This window comes from Saccopteryx leptura, chromosome 7, assembly GCF_036850995.1.
Source record: "Saccopteryx leptura isolate mSacLep1 chromosome 7, mSacLep1_pri_phased_curated, whole genome shotgun sequence".
Lineage (NCBI taxonomy): Eukaryota > Metazoa > Chordata > Mammalia > Chiroptera > Emballonuridae > Saccopteryx > Saccopteryx leptura.
In genome coordinates, this window is record NC_089509.1 from 115,272,106 (window position 1) to 115,290,337 (window position 18,232).

Genomic DNA, 18,232 nt, shown 5'->3' on the forward strand with positions numbered 1-18,232 from the left:
GGCTCGCTGTCGGGCCGTTGGTGTTCACGGGATATCCTTGAGCGTGATGATGACCCTGTTGGCCCCTGGACCTCTTAGGAAATCACCGCTGTCCCTGTTGATATGGTTGCTATGGGAACATGAGAGTTGGGGTTCTGCAGAGCACCATCAGGCTTGAACTCTTGGATGGGGCCAGAGTTCAAGGCTCCCCCTGGTGGCAGGAATCACCAGACTCAGAACCTGACCCAATTAGGTTATTTTTAGTCACCCCATCAAGAGCTCTTGTTGGAATCAGTCCTCTTTCAAACCTGGATTGATAAACCAACAGCGAGGGCCACTGATGCTGATCGCAGGTGGGAGCCCACCCGGGCCCCGCCCTCCGGGCCCTGACCAGGAGGACCCTCTCGGAGACCTGCCGGGTCGTGAGCACCTACTTGGCACCAGGCACGTTCCGTAACTACACAGAGGTGCAAACTAGATTCAGACACGGGGTATTTGTGGCAGAGCCGGCATTCAGACCCTGGCCTCCCCTGGTGTGTAATTCCAGAGTCTGACTTACAGCTCTGAAAGGGAGTTATCAGAGCCATGGGGGGGGGGGGTACACGGTGCTGTGAACTGAGACCTCGCCTGCCCAGTCTTCAGGATGGTCCAGGCCCCGCGAGGCCTCAGGCCCAGGGATTTCTGAACCAAATTAGAATCAAATTCGTGTCTGCAGGGCCCCAGGACAGGATCTGGAGAGGCTCACTGGAGGATGCCAGGAGCAGTCCCATTTGCTTGAGAATGGGACTGCTTTCCCGTGCGCACGGCAGCCGTGTGGCCGTCAGTGAGAGATCACAGGATAGCAATGCCGTCGGGGAGTGTGGCCCCCAACCTTCAAGAGAAGCTGGTTAGAAGATGTGTGGCTCTACGTTTATGCTACAAAATTCAGTGGAACCAGCACTCCTGGGGAGGAGGCAGGAGGCGGGGGTGCCTGCCACACAAGCTCATTTCTGCAACACCAAGGTATTGCCTGTTTCCCCAGACCTTCTAGAGATGGCCAGATGCCCAGGACCTGGTGCCTACCAGACCACCCGGGGGCTGCTCACTGCCCTGACTTCCTAGAACTCTCCCAAGTCCCCCCCAGGGTCTAGGACTGGCAGGGCTGGCAGTGCAGTTGGGTGAAGAACTCCAGTCTGGACTCGGGCCCACATGAACCCTGACCCTACCTTTTCTCATCAGCTGCCTTCCAGCTCCCTCACCCCCAGACACATGGGGTTGACCAGATGCCCCAAAGAGCTCTGAGACTCAGGCCTACGGGGTCTTTCTGGCTGGCTGGGGTTCAGGAGAACAGCCTGAGGTCCAGGTCACTCCTGACCGGGCTGGTATTTTCCTCTGTGGTGGTGGCACAAGGCGGGGCACCTAGGGTGGTGCTGAGGGGCTGATTTGGGGTGCCTCTTACATCAGACACAAGACCAGTTCAGAGCTCTGGGCAACTCACGGGTCATGGCCAATCCCTGACCTTGAACTGTATGTGGGCCCCAGGTCACCGCTCACCTAGAGCGTCCCACCCACTAACCCTGAGGACCGAAGGGACAGTGGCAGATATTCTTTGCTCTCTGCATTCCTGCCAACAGTACTTGGATGGTCACCCCACCCCCAGTGGTCCCTGTCCGCGTGTCAGGCAGCAGTATCTCCTCCGATGGCTCTCAAGACCGTTGCTCTACGCCACCTATGGGCTCCTCCAACCAGCTGACATTGAGCTTTCCAGGTTCATCTTAATCACGCCTGGTGGGGATAGACTTTGCTTGAGAATGGGACTGCTCTCCCGTGCGCACGGCAGCCGGGTGGCCGTCAGGGAGAGAGATCACAGGATAGCGATGCCGCCGGGGAGCGCGGCCCCCAACCTTCAAGAGAAGCTGGTTAGAAGATGTGTGGCTCTACGTTTATGCTACAAAATTCAGAACAGGAGCTTTACCATGACCAGAAAATGAATTATCGTTCACGTTTTCTTGTGTGCTCTGAGCAAGACGTATGTATGCGTCTGTGTTTATCCCCGAAGCAAAGAACATCCTTGGAGGGAGTTGCCGTGAGCGGGGATGAACAGGGGGCTCCGAGAGCGGGGACGAACGGGGGGCTCCGAGAGCGGGGATGAACGGGGGGGGGGGCTCTGAGAGCGGGGGTGAACGGGGGGCTCCGAGAGCGGGGATGAACGGGGGGGGGGGGCTCCGAGAGCGGGGATGAACGGGGGGGGCTCCGAGAGCGGGGACGAACGGGGGGCTCCGAGAGCGGGGATGAACGGGGGGGGGGCTCTGAGAGCGGGGGTGAACGGGGGGCTCCGAGAGCGGGGATGAACGGGGGGGGCTCCGAGAGCGGGGATGAACGGGGGGGGGGGGGCTCCGAGAGCGGGGACGAACGGGGGGCTCCGAGAGCGGGGGTGAACGGGGGGCTTCGAGAGCGGGGATGAACGGGGGGGGGGGCTCCGAGAGCGGGGACGAACGGGGGCTCCGAGAGCAGGGGTGAACGGGGGGCTCCGAGAGCGGGGATGAACGGGGGGGGGGGCTCCGAGAGCAGGGACGAATGGGGCGTCGTGACTAAGCGGCATCACGAGAGACGAAGCGTCTGGCACTGGGGAGACGGTGCTGAGAAGTGCGGAGGCAGGAGGACCAATGTCCTCGCAGAAAGAACAGGCCCAGAAGAGCCACAGCACTGCCACCCTCAGGCAGGGAGGTTGGCAAGGAGGTACCTTCCTCCTGAGGGGAACGTGCAACATGTATGTGTCCAGCATGTACCGCGTGTCAGAGGGAAATCACACTGGGGTCAGAGGACAAGGGCAGGCCCCCTGGCCACCCCTGACCCTGCTGAGATGGAGGACTCAGTGGAGACCTAGGCAGCAGAGAGGGAGGGTGGGGCGCTGGAAGGTGTTGGGGGCTGGTTATAGGTGAAGAGAGGCGGAGGGGCTCTAGGGATGAGCTGGCCAAGGCACTCGGGGGCAGGATCTCAGAAGGAGCCTTCTGAGTGAGCCAGGGGCTTGGAGGTCGAGAGCTGGGTGCAGGTTGGTGCAGGTCAGCAGGGCAGGGACGTGGTGGGAGTGCAGGGTTGGGTAGGGCTGAGATGAGGGCGAGGGAAGGAGAGGCCTCTACCAGGGGCTGCTGAGGAGTTGGCAGACCCAGGGCCCAGCTGGCTTCGGGAAGGCCAGCTCTTGTCCCCCACCATGTCCCCACACCCACTCAGGGCCTGCCCAGAAGTCCCCTGATAGGGGCCTGCTGAAGGTTCGTGAGTGAAGTCTTTGGGTTTGGTGGGAGGAGCCAGGAAGAGGGGAGGAGGGGAGGATGGGAGTTCTCTGGGCTGCAGTTTCCAAAAGAAGTTTCACCTGGAGGCCAGAGGGAGCCTGAGGGGGGCGGGCAGGCACGCAGTCTCTCTGGGCTTCAGAGCGGGGCCCATCCATCTGGAGAACACGTTGCTCTCTCAGAACCACCTGCGGCGGGTGCCGCTGCAGGAGGGACATGCCGGGGCCTGCTCGGCACACCTGAGCTCCTGTAGGGGCTGCATTCCTCAGGGGGAGGCCTGGCTCCACTGTCGGGTCCTGGAGGGTGAGGCCTGGGCGTGGGATTGGGGCCCCCTTGTGCAATTGGTCAGCACTTGCTCCCTCACCCTGTGGGTCAGACCCAAGGACTGGGGGCACCCAGTCTAGGCCCCAAGGGGTGGGTGTCCACTCCGGAGCCCTCGAATCTGTTGGTCCTGGATGGTGGCCCCGTGGAGGTGGCTTCCCTTCGAGCCGTGGGCAAAGGCAGCCATGCCTGGCCACCCCGAGTCTGCTGAAACGTAGAATTCAGAAAGGAACATCGTTGTTGGCCAGGGGGCCAGCCTGCCCCTGGGAATGTGTGGCTTTCCGGAGTGTTCTGGAAAGACCCCACAGGTGAGAGCCCAGCCTGCATTTATGTTGCCATGGAGAACAGGTGGCTCCAGACCCTTCACATTCACCAGCCCCTGAGGATGAGGGTGAAGGTGTCACAGGGTGTCCCCAGAGCCCTCAGGTGCCGTCAGGCAAGGTCCTCCCAGTACCCAGGGCTGTGTGGTGTCTGAACGACCGAGAGCCTCCGCTGTGGGGGAAAGGGCTTGACTGCATCCCTCTCAGTTCTGCTCAGACCCGTTGAGAAGCTCTGGGAGCCTCTGTTCCTTGGCTGTGTTGGGGCGAGGGGACGGGGTGGGAGCGGGGGGTTGAAGAGCCCTGGGGTAGGGAGGAAGGCTGAGGGCTGTGTCCGGGGCACGGCCATCCACGTGGGCATCGGGACCGGCCCGGGAATGGCCACCACATCGGCGTGCCCGCGCCTTCAGGTCATGCTTCTTCAGAAACCAGCTGTGAGCCTCCTGACCCCGAGGGAGCTGCCCGTTCCCCCCAGGACTTGAGCTGGCCTTTGACCCTCTGGGGCCCGAGACCCATCAGAGGAGAGAGGGCGGCGCGCGGGAGGGAGGGGGCCGCGGTGGGTGGGGTGGGAGGTGGAGGACCGGGCTCCTGCTGGTCCCTGCAATGAGGAAGTTCTCTACAGCTCGTTTCCTCTCCCTCGCACGGCGCCCGAAACAGGAAGTCGTCGGTCAGTGAGCCGGTGGCAGCAGCTGGGGCAGCAGAGAGGGGACAGACACGGGGCGGGTGGCAGCGCAGGGGCCTCAGCTCCCCTCGGCAGCGTGTCGGTCCTCGCCGAGGTGGCCGCCGGCCGGCCGGGCCGGAGAAGACTCACGCCCGCCATGGTCCCCTGCTGGAACCATGGCAACATCACCCGCTCCAAGGCCGAGGAGCTGCTCTCCAGGACCGGCAAGGACGGCAGCTTCCTCGTGCGCGCCAGCGAGTCCATCTCCCGAGCCTACGCGCTCTGCGTGCTGTGAGTACACCGCTCGCCCCGGCGGGCGGCCTCGGTCCGGCCCGTGTCCTCCAGCCTGGCCCGCTGCCCTCTGGCCCGCCCGTGTCCTCGCCCCAGCCAGTGTCCTCTGTCCGGCCCGTGTCCTCCGGCCAGGCCCACTGCCCTGGCCCGTGTCCTCGCTCCGGTCCATGTCCGCTATCCGGCTGCTGCCCTCTGGCCCGGCCCGGCCCGGCCCGGCCTGGCCCATGTCCTCCTCCTGGCCCGCTGCCCTCCGGCTGGCCCATGTCCTCCGTCCCCGTCCAGCCTGCCCGGCACAGAGATGCGGCAGGGCCGCTCAGAGAGGGGAACCAGCGTGGGGCTTAGCCAGGGCCTGGCACTGAGGGACGGGGTCTTTATGTCACAGCAGGGACTGACCTGACTCGCACACTGCCCGGGTCTGTTGGGCCCCCAGCTGAGGCCCATGGAGGACCGGCTGGCCTTGGAGCTCAGGTCTGGCAGCACTGAGACCCTGTGGAGCCACCCGGAGGCCTGGGCACAGGCCGCCGCTGCCCGTGAACAGCGGGTGCAATGCGTCCTCGGGGTCCCCGGGCAGGGGGGGGGGCTCTCCGAGGCAGGCGGAAGCCCAGGGATCTGTGGTGGTGGGTGTGTCGGAAAGCGGCTCTGCCAGCCCAGGGGTTGGTTGGCGATGCCCAGTGTGGAAACCCTCGTGCGGAACAAATGTGGCACGGGGGACCCTCCCATACCCAGGCCCCGGGTCCCTAGAGGAAGCCATTATTGGGGGAATTATGAATATGGAGTTGGTTTGCTCAAGAAAGGACTTTCAGTTCACCCAGAAGTGGCATTCGGGGCCCTGAGCACAGAGGAAGTCGCCACCACAGGCCGCGAGGCTGCGTCCCCACCCGCTTGGGCCTCTCTGCCGCCGTGAATCCCCCACTCCCTGGCCCCGTGCGTTGCGGAGTGTGCCGGTTGTCCTGACAACTGAGGAACCCGCCACTGGCTGAAAGTTCCTTGTTAAAACACCCGTCTTGACCCATGTCGGAAGGAGGCCCTTTGCCTCCACAACCCTGTGCTCCAGCCATTCAGCTGGGGCCTCAGGTCCCGCCAAGGCCTGGTGGGTAAAGGGTGTGTCCACATGCAACTCTCCGTGGTGGTTCTGGGCTTGCATAAAGGTCCCTCTGAGTGGGCAGGGCCCTGCCCCTCGCCAGGCCGGAGCTAAATTGGGTCACTGAACACAGACCGTCTTGAGCCTCGTGTCCAAGTGTTTGGACGTTGCCCCATCTCCTCCAATGACCTAAAGTGCGAGTCCTGTTCTCACCCCACTGTGCAGATGAAGAGATGGAGGCTCAGAGAGGCTGCCCCGGACAACCAGGCCGCTGCCCCTGTCAAGCCCGGTGTGAAAATAGGTTCCAGGCAATAGCAAGTGAGGCCAGAGGCGTTTACCAGAGCCAGCTGGGAGTGCTGGGAGGAAACCCGAGCTCACAGCTGGGAGTGCTGGGAGAAAACCCGAGCTCACAGCTGGGAGCGCTGGGAGAAAACCCGAGCTCACAGCTGGCCTGCTGCCTGATCTTTGACGGCATCAGTGGCCCCTCCTCCCCAAGGCCGGCTTCCCGTGCACCCCACTCTCACCCTGGGGAAGGGACACAGGCCCAGACTTCCCCACAGACACTGCCCCTGTGGGGACCAGCTGATGGGACCTGGGGAACAGCAAGGAGATTCTGATCCGCTTCACTGAGGCCACACGGATTTCCCGCCTGCCCAGCGGGATGACAGCCCAGGGCTGATTCCTTAGCTGTTCCGTGTAGGGAGCCCCCCCCAGAGAACGGGCCCCACCTCCCTGATCTGCACCACAGCCCTCTGCCCAGGCGCTGTGCTGGTGCTCAGGCTGCAGGTGTGGAAGAAGGGGCTCTCTGACTCTAAACTGGGAAGGTCACGGCCAGCCAGAGCTGAGACCAGAGGCCTCGGGAGCTCCGGTCTGAGGGCCCCTGGCTTTGCAGGTGAGCAGACGGAGCTCAGAGACCCGGAGGCCTTTGTCTGTGCTGCCCTGCTGGCCGGTGGCAAACTGGGACCCAGGCCGTCTTCCACGTCCATTCTTCCGCCTCCCCTCGCTGCTCGGAGTTCCTCTCAGACCCACGGCGGATGTTTGAGGTCGGCACCTTACACGGAGGGGACCCATGGTGGCCATGTCCACAGATGTTTGCCACCCTCTTAGGCCAGGCCAGGACCCCTCATCCAGAGGCGGGGGCTGGAGCCTCCTGGGAGCCCCGCCCCTCGGCCAGGCCCCGGGCTCCCTTGCTCCCCCGTCTATGGGGGAAGCCACCTGCCCTGTGGGGTCAGGAGCCACTGCAGGCTGGGCAATCCCTCGGACCACCAAACTGACCCCGAACCTGGGCGACCTCATTTCGCTGCTACTGTTCAATTGCCAATTAAAGAGATTTTAAAACTCACTAAATGAATGATAACTAACTGCCTTCTTCCAACGGCTCATTGTATGAAAGAAAGTGTCCTTTAACGACAAAGAAGCAGAAAGAGCATACTCTTTGAAATTAAAAAACAATAAAACCCAGTCCTTTGAAACAAATAGATTTAACTTCCTGAAAAAACGGTCTGTCATCCTTTAGTTTTCTCTGTTCCTCATGGACTTGCGTCGTCTGGTGCTGGGAGCCCCGCGGGGGAGAGCCGCTGGGCTTTCCTCCCTTTCAGAAGTGACATGTCAGCCCTCTTCTGTCTCTCTGGAAGTTGGCGATAGTGCAGGGACCCCGCGGGGTGCAGGTGTGAGGTCAGGGCCTCTTAGCACCCCGCTCTGCAAGTAAGCCGGGATGGCTGGAGGCAGCCACTGACCCTCCCCTGCCCCGCCCTGGAAATGTGTGCTCAAAAAAGAGGACAGGATTTGACTATTTAAATGGAACGAGAGAGGGGGGTGATGGTGACAGCAAAAGACAAGGCTGCAGTTCAGGGCTGCCCACATGACTTGAGAGTCGTGATCACCCCGGGCCTAGCAAACCCACATTTCCTCTGGAGAGGTCAACCCTGCCACCTGCCACCTGCCACCGGGCAGGGAAGCCCAGCTCTCTCTCTCTTTAGCAACTCAGAAAGCCCTGCTTTGGGGGAGGACTCCAGAGGCCTGCATCGGGGTACAGAGAACAGAAGGGGGAAGACCCCAGGCAGCTGACCACAGGGTTGGGGTCCAGCTCTGCTGTCTGGGGCAAGGGGGTTGAGAACAGGAGGGACAGCAGGCTCTCCCAGTGAAGGCCTACATCATCCTCACCTGGCCCCGTCAAGAGCCGCCAGCCGAGCGGGCTCTGCCCCAGGGAGTCAGCAGGGCACTTGTGTGTGTATGTGGGGGGGCTGCCCAGCCTGTCTTGGATGGAGGATGCTAAGAGACTGTCAAGGTCGTGTCCCCCTCTCCTGCCAGGACTATACATCCACATGGAGCCCAGTTGGCCTGGCACTTCCTTTGTGCTGCAGAGAAGAGATATGCCTTTGGGGACAGGGCCCACCGATGCACGGGGCATGGGCCAGCCGAGGCCCACCTCCCCTCGCCCCGGCTGCACAGGCAGAATTAGAGCAATGGCCCAGTATTGTTGGAGCCACAGCCTGCCCTCTCTGTAAGCATCCTGGGCCCCAAGAGAGCCTCCTGGGACTGGGTTCGCCAGCCACCATCCACCATGGAGCTTCCTGCTTGGGTGGTATTCCCACCAAACCACTCTAGAGCGAGCTGGCCCCCCGCTGGGGAGGGGGCGCATATGCTGCTGCAGCTCAGACGCCAAAGCCTGGTCCGGCCGCTGTGGCGGGGAGCAGTCTCGATCTCCCTTAGCCCACAGCTGCCCAAGGACGGGCAGTGTCCTTCCCTGGGGAAAGATGAAGAAGCACAAGAAGGACATGTAGTCACCAGAGTCCCCTCAGAGAAGGCTTTCTGCCTGTTTGGGCAAGAAAGAGTGTGACAGCCCCCTGAGGGAGAGCAGGCCCCCAAGCCTTGCTACACTAAGGAAAAGGTGACTGCTAACCGGTTCTGCCAAAACATAACAGCAAGACTTACAAAGGGTGGGCTGCGTGCCAGGCTCTGATCTAGGCTCCTTCTGTGTGTCACCGCGCTTGTTGTCCACGGCAGCTTTTGGACAGACTACTATCATTATTTCCACTTTACAGATGAGGAAAGAGAGGCCCAAGGAGGCTAGGCAATGGGTCGCATGTACAGGACTAGTAACCAGCGGGGCCAGGGCTTGAACTCACGCTGTTCTTGGGAGGGAAAAAAAGGGAGGAGCCAGCCAACCTGGGGAAGGACAGGGGACAGGCCTGGAGGGGAGGCCCCAGGGAAAAGGACCACAGAGAGGACTTGGGCAGGCAGAAAGGTCCAGGAGAGCTATGAAGCCATTTCCTGTGGTGTGTGTGTGGGGGGGGGGGGGGCAGGATAGAATGCTCTCTCCTCCAATCCCCTGTCAAAGTTTCGATAAAGCTGACACTGCTCATTAATTACTTTTTGCACATGCAAAGAAGAATGATTTTTTAACATCTGGTATTGACAGACAGTGGGGGGGGGGGGGGGGGGAGGCTGGCACCGACCATGGCGGAGCTGGAGGGCCACAGGCTCCTGAAATCTGCTTTGCAAAAGTGTTTGTCCAAGGACAACTCTCCTGCTTTTCCTTTCGGCACGCAAGCCCAGGGGCCACAGAGGCCTATGGATTACTGGTATCTCCCATGTGCAGTGATTCAGAACAGCTGTGGGAAAGTCGGGCATCTCCAGGTTGCCTGTGCCCATGCCTGTGCCCGGCACCCCAGAGCAATCCTCCCATTCGGGGCAGGCTCAGGCTTTGGTGCACTTTGCAAAGCTTGCCGACCTGACAAGTGAAACTCACCTGTGCACAGACAGCGGTGCTTCCCCATTGAATGGTCCCACCTCCTGAAGCACGCCCCCAAGCATGGGGATGACGGGCGCCCCTCCCAGCCAGGCCTTCCTCTCTGCTCTCCCTACTTTATGCTATGTGTCACAGTCCTTCTGCCGAAGCCCTCTGAGGTGGGCTCGACCTGATGTGAGTTCGAGCCTTTATGAGATACTAGCCTCCCCAGGCCCTCCCAGCATCCTCACTGGGGAAATGCCCATTCATTGGGTAGTTTTCTATTTTTACTGGGATATAATTCACATCCCATAAAAATCACCCTTTGTACAGTGTCTAGTTTCATTGTGTTTAGTCATTCATAATGTTGTAAACCGGGGGTCTGGAACCTTTTTGGCTGAGAGAGCCATGAACGCCACATATTTTAAAATGTCATTCCGGGAGAGCCATACAATGACCCGTGTACATTACACATTATCCCATAAAAATTTGGTGTTGTCCCAGAGGACAGCTGTGATTGGCTCCAGCCACCCGCAGCCATGAATGTGAGCAGTAGGAAATGAATGGATTGTAATACATGAGAATGTTTTATATTTTTAACGTTATTATTTTTTTTATTAAAGATTTGTCCGTGAGCCAGATGCAGCCATCAAAAGAGCTACATCTGGCTCACGAGCCATAGGTTCCCGACCCCTGTTGTAAACCATCACCATGATCTAATTCCAGAATATTTTCATTGCATCATCCCCAAAAGAAATCCTGTGCCCTTTGGCAAGTCGTTCCCTCTTCCCCCTCCTCCTGGCCCTGGCGACCAATAGTCTCCTTTCTGTCTCTGACCCATTTGCCTCTTCTGGGTATTTCACAGAAATGGAATCACACGACACGCAGCCATCTGTGTCTGGCTTCTTTCGCTTAGCAACATGCTTTCGAAGTCATTCATGCTGCCGCACGAATCCTTCCTTTTTATGGCTAAGTCAGAGCCCATTGTGTGGATAAACCACTTTTTATATATCTTTTCACCAGTGGATGGACACTGGGTTGCTTCTACTTTTTTGGCTCCTATGAACGATGCTGCCATGACCATTCACGTATGAGCTGCGCTGGACACATGATCACTATCGTCTTTGGTAGAACTGCTGGGTCATGTGAGGATTCCCTGTTTGACTTTCTGAGGAGCTGCCCCTTGGTTTCCGCAGCAGCACCAGCCGTGTAAGAGGGGCCTACGTCTCCGTCTCCCCTCCAGCCCCTGTTATTATCGTCTTCTTGATGATAACCATCCTGGTGGGTGTGAAGAGGCATCTCATGGTGACTTTGATTTGCGTTTCCCCAGTGACTAACAGCGTGGAGCGACTTCTCATGTGCTTTTTGGTTGTTTGGGGCATCTTCTTCGAAGAAGTGTCTCTTCGTGTCCTTCGTCCATTTGCGGAATGGGGCTCTCTTCTTTCTGTTGTTGTCATTGGATCATTGAGGGGACCCAATGGGGGACTGTGGGCAACACGTACAGACCAAGGCCAGCTCATGGGCAGCACCTGCTGAAGGCTGGCCCCCATTGTTTCTAAGCAGCCAAGTGAGTAGTGACATCTTGGAAGCACAGGGTCCATCTGTGAAGAGAGTCCACAGGAGGAGAGAGGCGAGCAGAGGCAGGGTGTCACTTCTGTGACTTCCTGGAGGAGCCTCCGGGAGACACTGAGCAGTCTCGTGGGGCCTCCTCAGAGGAAGTGCTCACTGAGCTGAGGCAGGAAGAGGACTTGCGTGACGCACGAGTGACCGGTGGCTGCTGGGACCGGCGTTGAGCTCCTGGGAGCCTGAGGGGACAGGGGTCTGGGGCGCGTGTGCCGGGAAGAACCACCACATGAAACCAGAGAGATGAAGATAAATTCAGGACGAAACGGAGGCCATCTTCAGAGTGACTGGTTCCGATTCGGGAGGGAGAAGCCGAGGGGACTGACGTCCTAGGCTCTGGGGAAGCTGGAAGGAGCACGGGGCGCAGGTGAGGTGGGGGTCAGTGCTGATGGCCGCAACAGACCCCGCCCACGGGATGAGGTCCTTCCTCCCGGGCCTGCTCCTTCACACGTCCTTGTCCATTGATTAGAAAAACATTGCATTCCCAAGTACCCAGACCCAAAGGGCTTGGGCTTGATTACTTATTACAAATAACACCAGACAGGGCTGGCCCCAAAAGACACGTGGGTCCAGCCATCACTTGCCAAGTGGGAACCTGCCCCCCAGAGAGGAGAGGCTTGCTGAGACCATCACAGATGTCCGTGCAATGTAGAAACAGGCCTTCTGGGAAACAGTGTGACGCCCTTCCCAGAAATGTAAATAGAGATACAGTATGAAGTGCAACATGCAAAGTACAGAGTGTAAAGAAGGCAAATAATCATTTCATCACTGAAAGACTGACATAAATACTACTAATGTGTCGGTATATCTTTCCTTCTCTCCCCCATATATATATATAGAAAATCTCCAGAATACATAGAGTATATACCTGTAACTATATCATTTTAGTTTTTTCTATAATTATAGAACATAGAGTGCTTTCTATAATTTAGCTGCATTAGCATTTTCCCTCTTAGTTAAAATTTTTTTCCTAAGGATCATATGTAACAGAAGCAGGACGGGCCATGTAATAGTTAATTTAATGTCAGTTATCAACAGTGTTCTGTTGTTATGAACATGGTGGTGAAGGTCTTTGTGCAGAAATGTGACGTTTCTGGTATAGATTCCCAGTGGTGGAATTAATGGGTTAAAGGATAGGAACATTTTTAAGGCTCTTGATACAGAGTGGTAAATTGCTTGTCAAAAACTTTGTTCCAACTTATGCTTCAGTAAGCAGGGCAAGAGAGCCCACCTCATTTCAGCCTCCTGATTTTGAATATTTTCGTTTAGGAAAGTTTTACTAGGTTGCAAGGTGAAAGGTGGTCACTTTCTGTTCAGTTTGATTTGCATTTCTACTTTCCAGATACTTACAACTCCTCTTCAGATTTCAGAACTTATTCCATGGGCTGGTATTTCTAAAACATCACAGTGGAGGATTCTGGGAAAGGGAAGATACCTATCCCAGGGAGAAGTGCTGTGAGCATCAAACACGACACTTCCTGGGAAGGATGGAAGGGTAGCAGGTGCAGGGATGGTGATACAGCCTGCGGCCAGCAACCGCGAGAAGCCATTCCCACTCCGGGGCCCGAAGAGGCAGGGGACAGGGTTGTGGCACAAGGCCATCTGCCTCGAGCTGTGGTCCGTAATGAAGGAACCCCGTCACTGCTGACTGCGTCGGAGGGGTGGAGTCAGAGGAGCAAGCACCTTCCTCTCATCCTCCCGCCGCCCTGCCTGTGCCTCCCATTGGCCGAACCTGGGAGAAGCAGCCCCTGTCCTGGCTGCAGGGCGGGAGGACGAGGGTGGCAGATGGGTCCAGCGGGGGGGACAGGGGCAAGGCAAAATGAGAATGCGTCTTTTGCTTCCTTTATTCCATTTGTCAGAAAGTGGTCCATTTAATCCTCCACGTCTCAGGCAAGATGCTCTTAGACTATTTACCTGTTCTGCTTTTCATTTTGTATATTTAAAAGATCCTGGGCTTTCAGGAATCCCTATTGTATATGTATGTGTTTGAGGACAGTTCTATATTTCTACATTTCTACTCTCTCGTTTAACATCTTTCCTTCAGTACCGACGTTCTCCAAGTTTGTCTGCTTCCTCGCGGACTTTCTCCCGAACACAGGCTGGCGTTTGCCGGTTCTCTTGCGCTGGTCGATGCTGACTCTGAAGCTCGGCGCTACCCTTCTAACCGCTTTTCCTCCTCTCGGGCTCAGTTTTCACGGTTGACTCTCCCAGTGTCAGAGGCGCAATGGTCCCTTAAATCTTACTGCGTTCACAAGTCAGACTTCTCCTCCAGAATGTCTTGCTTTCCTCCTCCTTTTCCTTTTCTGCAGTGATTCTACGTAACACGGAGGGAACACCGTGGGTCCCTGGGAAGAGAGTGCCCTTTCTTTTGGGTGGCGGTGTGTTCGCGTACATCTGGTGATTTTTCTTTTCTGAACAAGAACTGTCAGGAAAAGTTGGATCACATTCTTTTAGAGATCAGAGTGGGTTTCTGCCCCAATCCTCTTCCCAAATGAAAAAGGACCGGTGGGGACCGGGGTTGGAGTTCCCGATCCGAGATCTAGCTGAGGGGGGTGAGTGATGAGGAGGTGGTGTGCCACAGGGACAGGCGGGCTGCCTTCCAGGGGACTCGTGCAAGGGGTGATTGCTGGACCCCCGGGCCGCGGGGGCAGGGTGCTCAGCGGGCCCCCCACAGCACTCTGGCTTCCTCCCCTCCTCATTGCCCCTGGCCGCGAGCCTGCCTCCTCCTGCACTCTCTTGTAATGCACCCATTTCTTACTATCTTCGGCTGGCATCCTCTGGGGTCCGGGTGGTGAATGGTGAGCACTCTTGGTGCCTGGGCTGACGCACATTCTCTCTTCTACGCGGTCCAAGACTTTTTTGAATGCAAAGTTTCCGGACCCTGTTCTCTCACTCTGTCTTGTCCAGAACTAAGCAAGAAAAATAGGGGGGGGGGGGAAACACATATAGAACAACATTAGAAATTAGAAACAACATATAACAAGTTACTAAGGGGTTTAAAAATAATTATAGGAGTACGTGAAGGTGATCAACAGGGCTAGACAGAGGCACTAATGAAGTTCTTGAATTTTAGAGTGTGACCTCTTTCTCATTCTCTCTCTGGCTTGCCATAGCAAAGGATATTTCTGGGCATACTTCTCAGGGTTTATCTGGCTAGGAATAGTCGTATAGGTAACTTTTTATTAAGGTGAAATGGACATGTATGACTATAGTAGCTTCAGGTATACAACGTAATGGTTCCATACCTGTCTATACTATGAGATGGTCACAATGGTGACTCCCATGAACACACATCACCACCCATAGTTACAAAATTTTTCCTCTTGTGATGAGAATTTTCGAGATCAACTCTCCTAGTGTTAAGCCTAATCCGGAGGGACTCGAAACATTGAAGACACGAACAAAATCCGTCGATTACACACCAAAGCTTTATTGTCTAGCTTGGCCAAGCAGCGGCAACTCCGACAGAAATCTGAGGGAGAGCGCGCCAGCCCTTTGTTCTACTTAGATTTTATAGTTTTGCAAGTGGGGAAGTATAGAAGCAAAAAATTGCAATTAGGTGCCCTTTACCACTATTGGTTATAGTCATATGCCCTTTAACATGATAGGACCATGTTCAATTTGCAAGCCATACATCATTTTGGAGAAAACAAAATTTACAAGTCAATACAATGATAGAAAGATGTCTCTTTATATATTAAAAGACATTCCTATATTTTCTAATGTTTATCCAGCCATCTCTTTGTCCAGAGTCACACACATTTACTATATGCATTCATATGGGAGAGGTAGTTTCCGAGGGGACAAATGCCCACAAATGGCTCATTACTATAAGAAAAGATTTTGGCTTTTCTCTTCCTGCACCTGGCTAGCCATTCACCCCTTTCCCCACAAGTGTGGTGGAATGTCAGGGAATCCACGTTTTCCTTCCTTTTGCATTTACAATACAATGCCAAGGGGCATCCTGGTTTTATGCCAATCACACAGTACAGAGATTATTCACAAAATTTCTCTGCACACCTTAACCCAAATTAATAAAATGTTCTTTAAGCCTCTTAAAATATTAATACTGATTCTGTAGCTTTTGGTACTTTACAACACCTGCGGGTGAGGTGGCGCAGTGGCTCCTCAGGGCTCCTCACTAGCAATTCAAATATACATTACAGTATCGCCACCCATAGTCTCTGTGCTGTACATCGGGCAACCCAGGACTTTCGATAGTTATTTGAGAGACTAATGAAACGCCGCACCGTTTCTTCCTCGTGCATTGGAGCAAAAGGTCCTGAACCATGTTAGGGTTGATCTGGAAATGCCTTTTCCAGGGGAAGCATCTCCCCCCTCCTTACTTACAGAGTGGAGGCACCTGGTGTCACCTGGGAAATTTGCTCTAAGTCCCACTTATCTGAGAAGGGAGCAATCCTCTTTAGTAGCAGAAGTACACACTGCCAGCCCCGCGCCACCCCAACTCAGGCCTCCGGTGGGAGTACTTCCAACTCAGTTACCCTGAAATGAGACGCGGGCCCTGCAAGGGGTAGCCTCTGAGGACCAGCGTTCACCCGCTCCGTTGTTACTAAATCACCGCAGAGAGCCGGCAGGGGCGCGGAGGGGACGCATGGCCTCCACACGGCAGTGAGCGTGTTGTCTGGATTGTAGAAGATGATTTCGTTGTGGAATCCTCACTCTAAACATTTTGCCACCTGAGATTGTACATGAAGTATCTGTATATGCACGTGTGTGTCTATGTATCCATGTGCGTTCTCTGTCTGTACACGTATGTACACACACAGGCTCAGGGGCACAGCCGAAGTACAGCGGCTGGTGAGGGGGCACCGGAGAGCGCCTGCTGCCTCCTGCAGAGCCCCCAACGCCCCATGACGTGCAGTGTGGACTGACTGCCTCCCCGCGGGTTGTCTGTGGCGGTTTCCCTTGAAGATCTAAATGAATTCAGCCCCAGGACACCGGGTCTGCCCCACGCGCTGGCGAGGCTGAGATGTGACAGTTGAGGGCAAAGAATCCGCCCTTCCTACTGCACTTGCGCTTGAATTCTCATCTGTTGAAGTCATGTGGAGCTGCGGCTTTGTTTCGGCCTTTCTCGGACATCTTTGCAGAGGGCATAAAAGGGCCTTCCTGTCCCACACGACTGTCTCTGTCCCTCTCCTGGTGAACTCGGTGTTCTCTCTTTTCAGTCCACAAGCTGGTGTTTGGGGGGGGCCCCCCCCCCCTGCTCAGCCTCTCCCACACACACATTAGTTGCCCTCAGCCAAGCAAGAGACTGTGGGTGGCCTGGCCTCGTTTGCATATCTACAGGAGGAAGTGTCACTAGGAGGAACAGGGAGAGATAAGAGCACAGAGGCTTTGAGCTCTTAGTCTGGCAGGCTCTGCGAAGGGAAAAGGAGGCAGGAAGGGACGGGGCTGGGGGGGCTGGGCTGGGGTCCTGGGGTGCAGCTCTGTTTGCTAGGACGTGTCCAGGAGGTGAGATGACAGTGGACGAGGGAGTCACACCCTTGCCATCTCTGATAGAAACCGACGGTGACGTCAGTACAGGCGGAAGACAGGACAGGGCAAGACAGGAAAGATGGGAATGAGAGAGACGAGAGGGAGAGAGAAAAAGAAACTCTCCTAAGGAGAAATGCAGAGGCAGGCAGTATGGAGCGAAATCACCCACAACGCTCTCCGAAACGCTCTTTAAACACCCGTGGATTGCAAAAGCCGTTAGAAATGGTAAAATTGCCCACATAAAATTGTAAAGCTTCTATGCAACTTAAAAAAAAAAAAACAACCCCCCCAAAGAAGTCAAATTAAAAATAAATAATCCTAAACTCCATTGTCGTATGTATCAGTCTTACAAAATAAATAAGCCAACAATATTCTTTTCTTTAAAAAAAAAAAAAAGTGAGCCCCAGGAATTCACAGAAAGAGAAACACGAACAGCCACCCATGTGAGGACGTGCTCCACCTTTCTCGTCAAGCAAGCGCTCGTTTTTTCTGCTACCTCTCTCAGATTTGCAAAGATGGAAAGGTCTGATAACAGCCAGTTGGCAGGGCGTGTGAGGCAAGAGACACTTTCATATCCGGTTAGCAGAGCAAAAGAAGTGACACCATCTCACTGGAAGGCCATTGTTCGTCTCCGTCAGACTAGAGTCCCTGCCCTGGAGCCTGGCTGTTCTCTTTCTAGTGACTGGTCCACAGGCGCCAGGAACGAAACACCAGGCGCGTTTAGGGTATTCAGGAAGGAAGGGGGCTCTTCTACGTAAATGCTTCTCATGCATCAGTTCACTTCGTCAACCCAACAAGAAGGCAGATGTGGTGTTAGGATTATTGTCCCCAGTTTACTGCTGGGAAAACTAGACTCTGAACTCACCAAGATCCCCGAGATGTGAACAGAAATGTTCACTGCCGCGTTATATATAACATATATAGTAAAAAGCTAAAAATAACTATCTGTCCATCATCATGGTCTAGTTAAATAAGTGGTTGTACAAGGTGGAACATGACTTGGGGAGATAGATCTCTAAGATTTTTTATTTTATTTTTATTTTTTGGTAAAAAGCACATTTCCAAACAATGAACGTACAGTAATATTATTTGCATTTAAAAAGACATGAGTTTGTGCGCATGATTAAAGGTTCTGGAACGATTTACAAAAAGGAGCAGTAACTCTAAGAAGGGGGGACCCACAGGAGAAGGAGCAGGAAGCATTTGGTTTTTACTTTATGTCTTTCTATACAGTCTTAAAATTTAACAGCAGGGCATAATTTCAACATCTAGTTAGACAGTGACACCTATAAACGCTTGGTGAAGTGCCGGGCATACAAGAAAAACTAAATAGGTGAAATCTTTGTAAGGAAAGATTTACTGCCTTGATCACAGAAGCAAAATTAATATTTGTGAGCTGGCTCCCAGGGGTTCAGCAAAGGTGAACGTTTCAAGGTTCCTGAGAATCTCAAGTGGAGGAAATGGGGG

General features: G+C 55.3%; 1 protein-coding gene across 1 annotated transcript in view; it reads left to right on the forward strand.

Annotated features, from left to right (window-relative positions):
• Window positions 1-4,562: 4,562 nt before the first annotated feature.
• Window positions 4,563-18,232, forward strand: part of INPP5D (inositol polyphosphate-5-phosphatase D) — a 119,608-nt gene continuing 105,938 nt past the window's right edge. Inside the window, exon 1 of the mRNA XM_066346348.1 lies at window positions 4,563-4,835. Coding sequence (XP_066202445.1) covers window positions 4,702-4,835 — 134 coding nt within the window. The 5' untranslated portion in view covers window positions 4,563-4,701. The remainder of the gene's footprint in view (window positions 4,836-18,232) is intronic.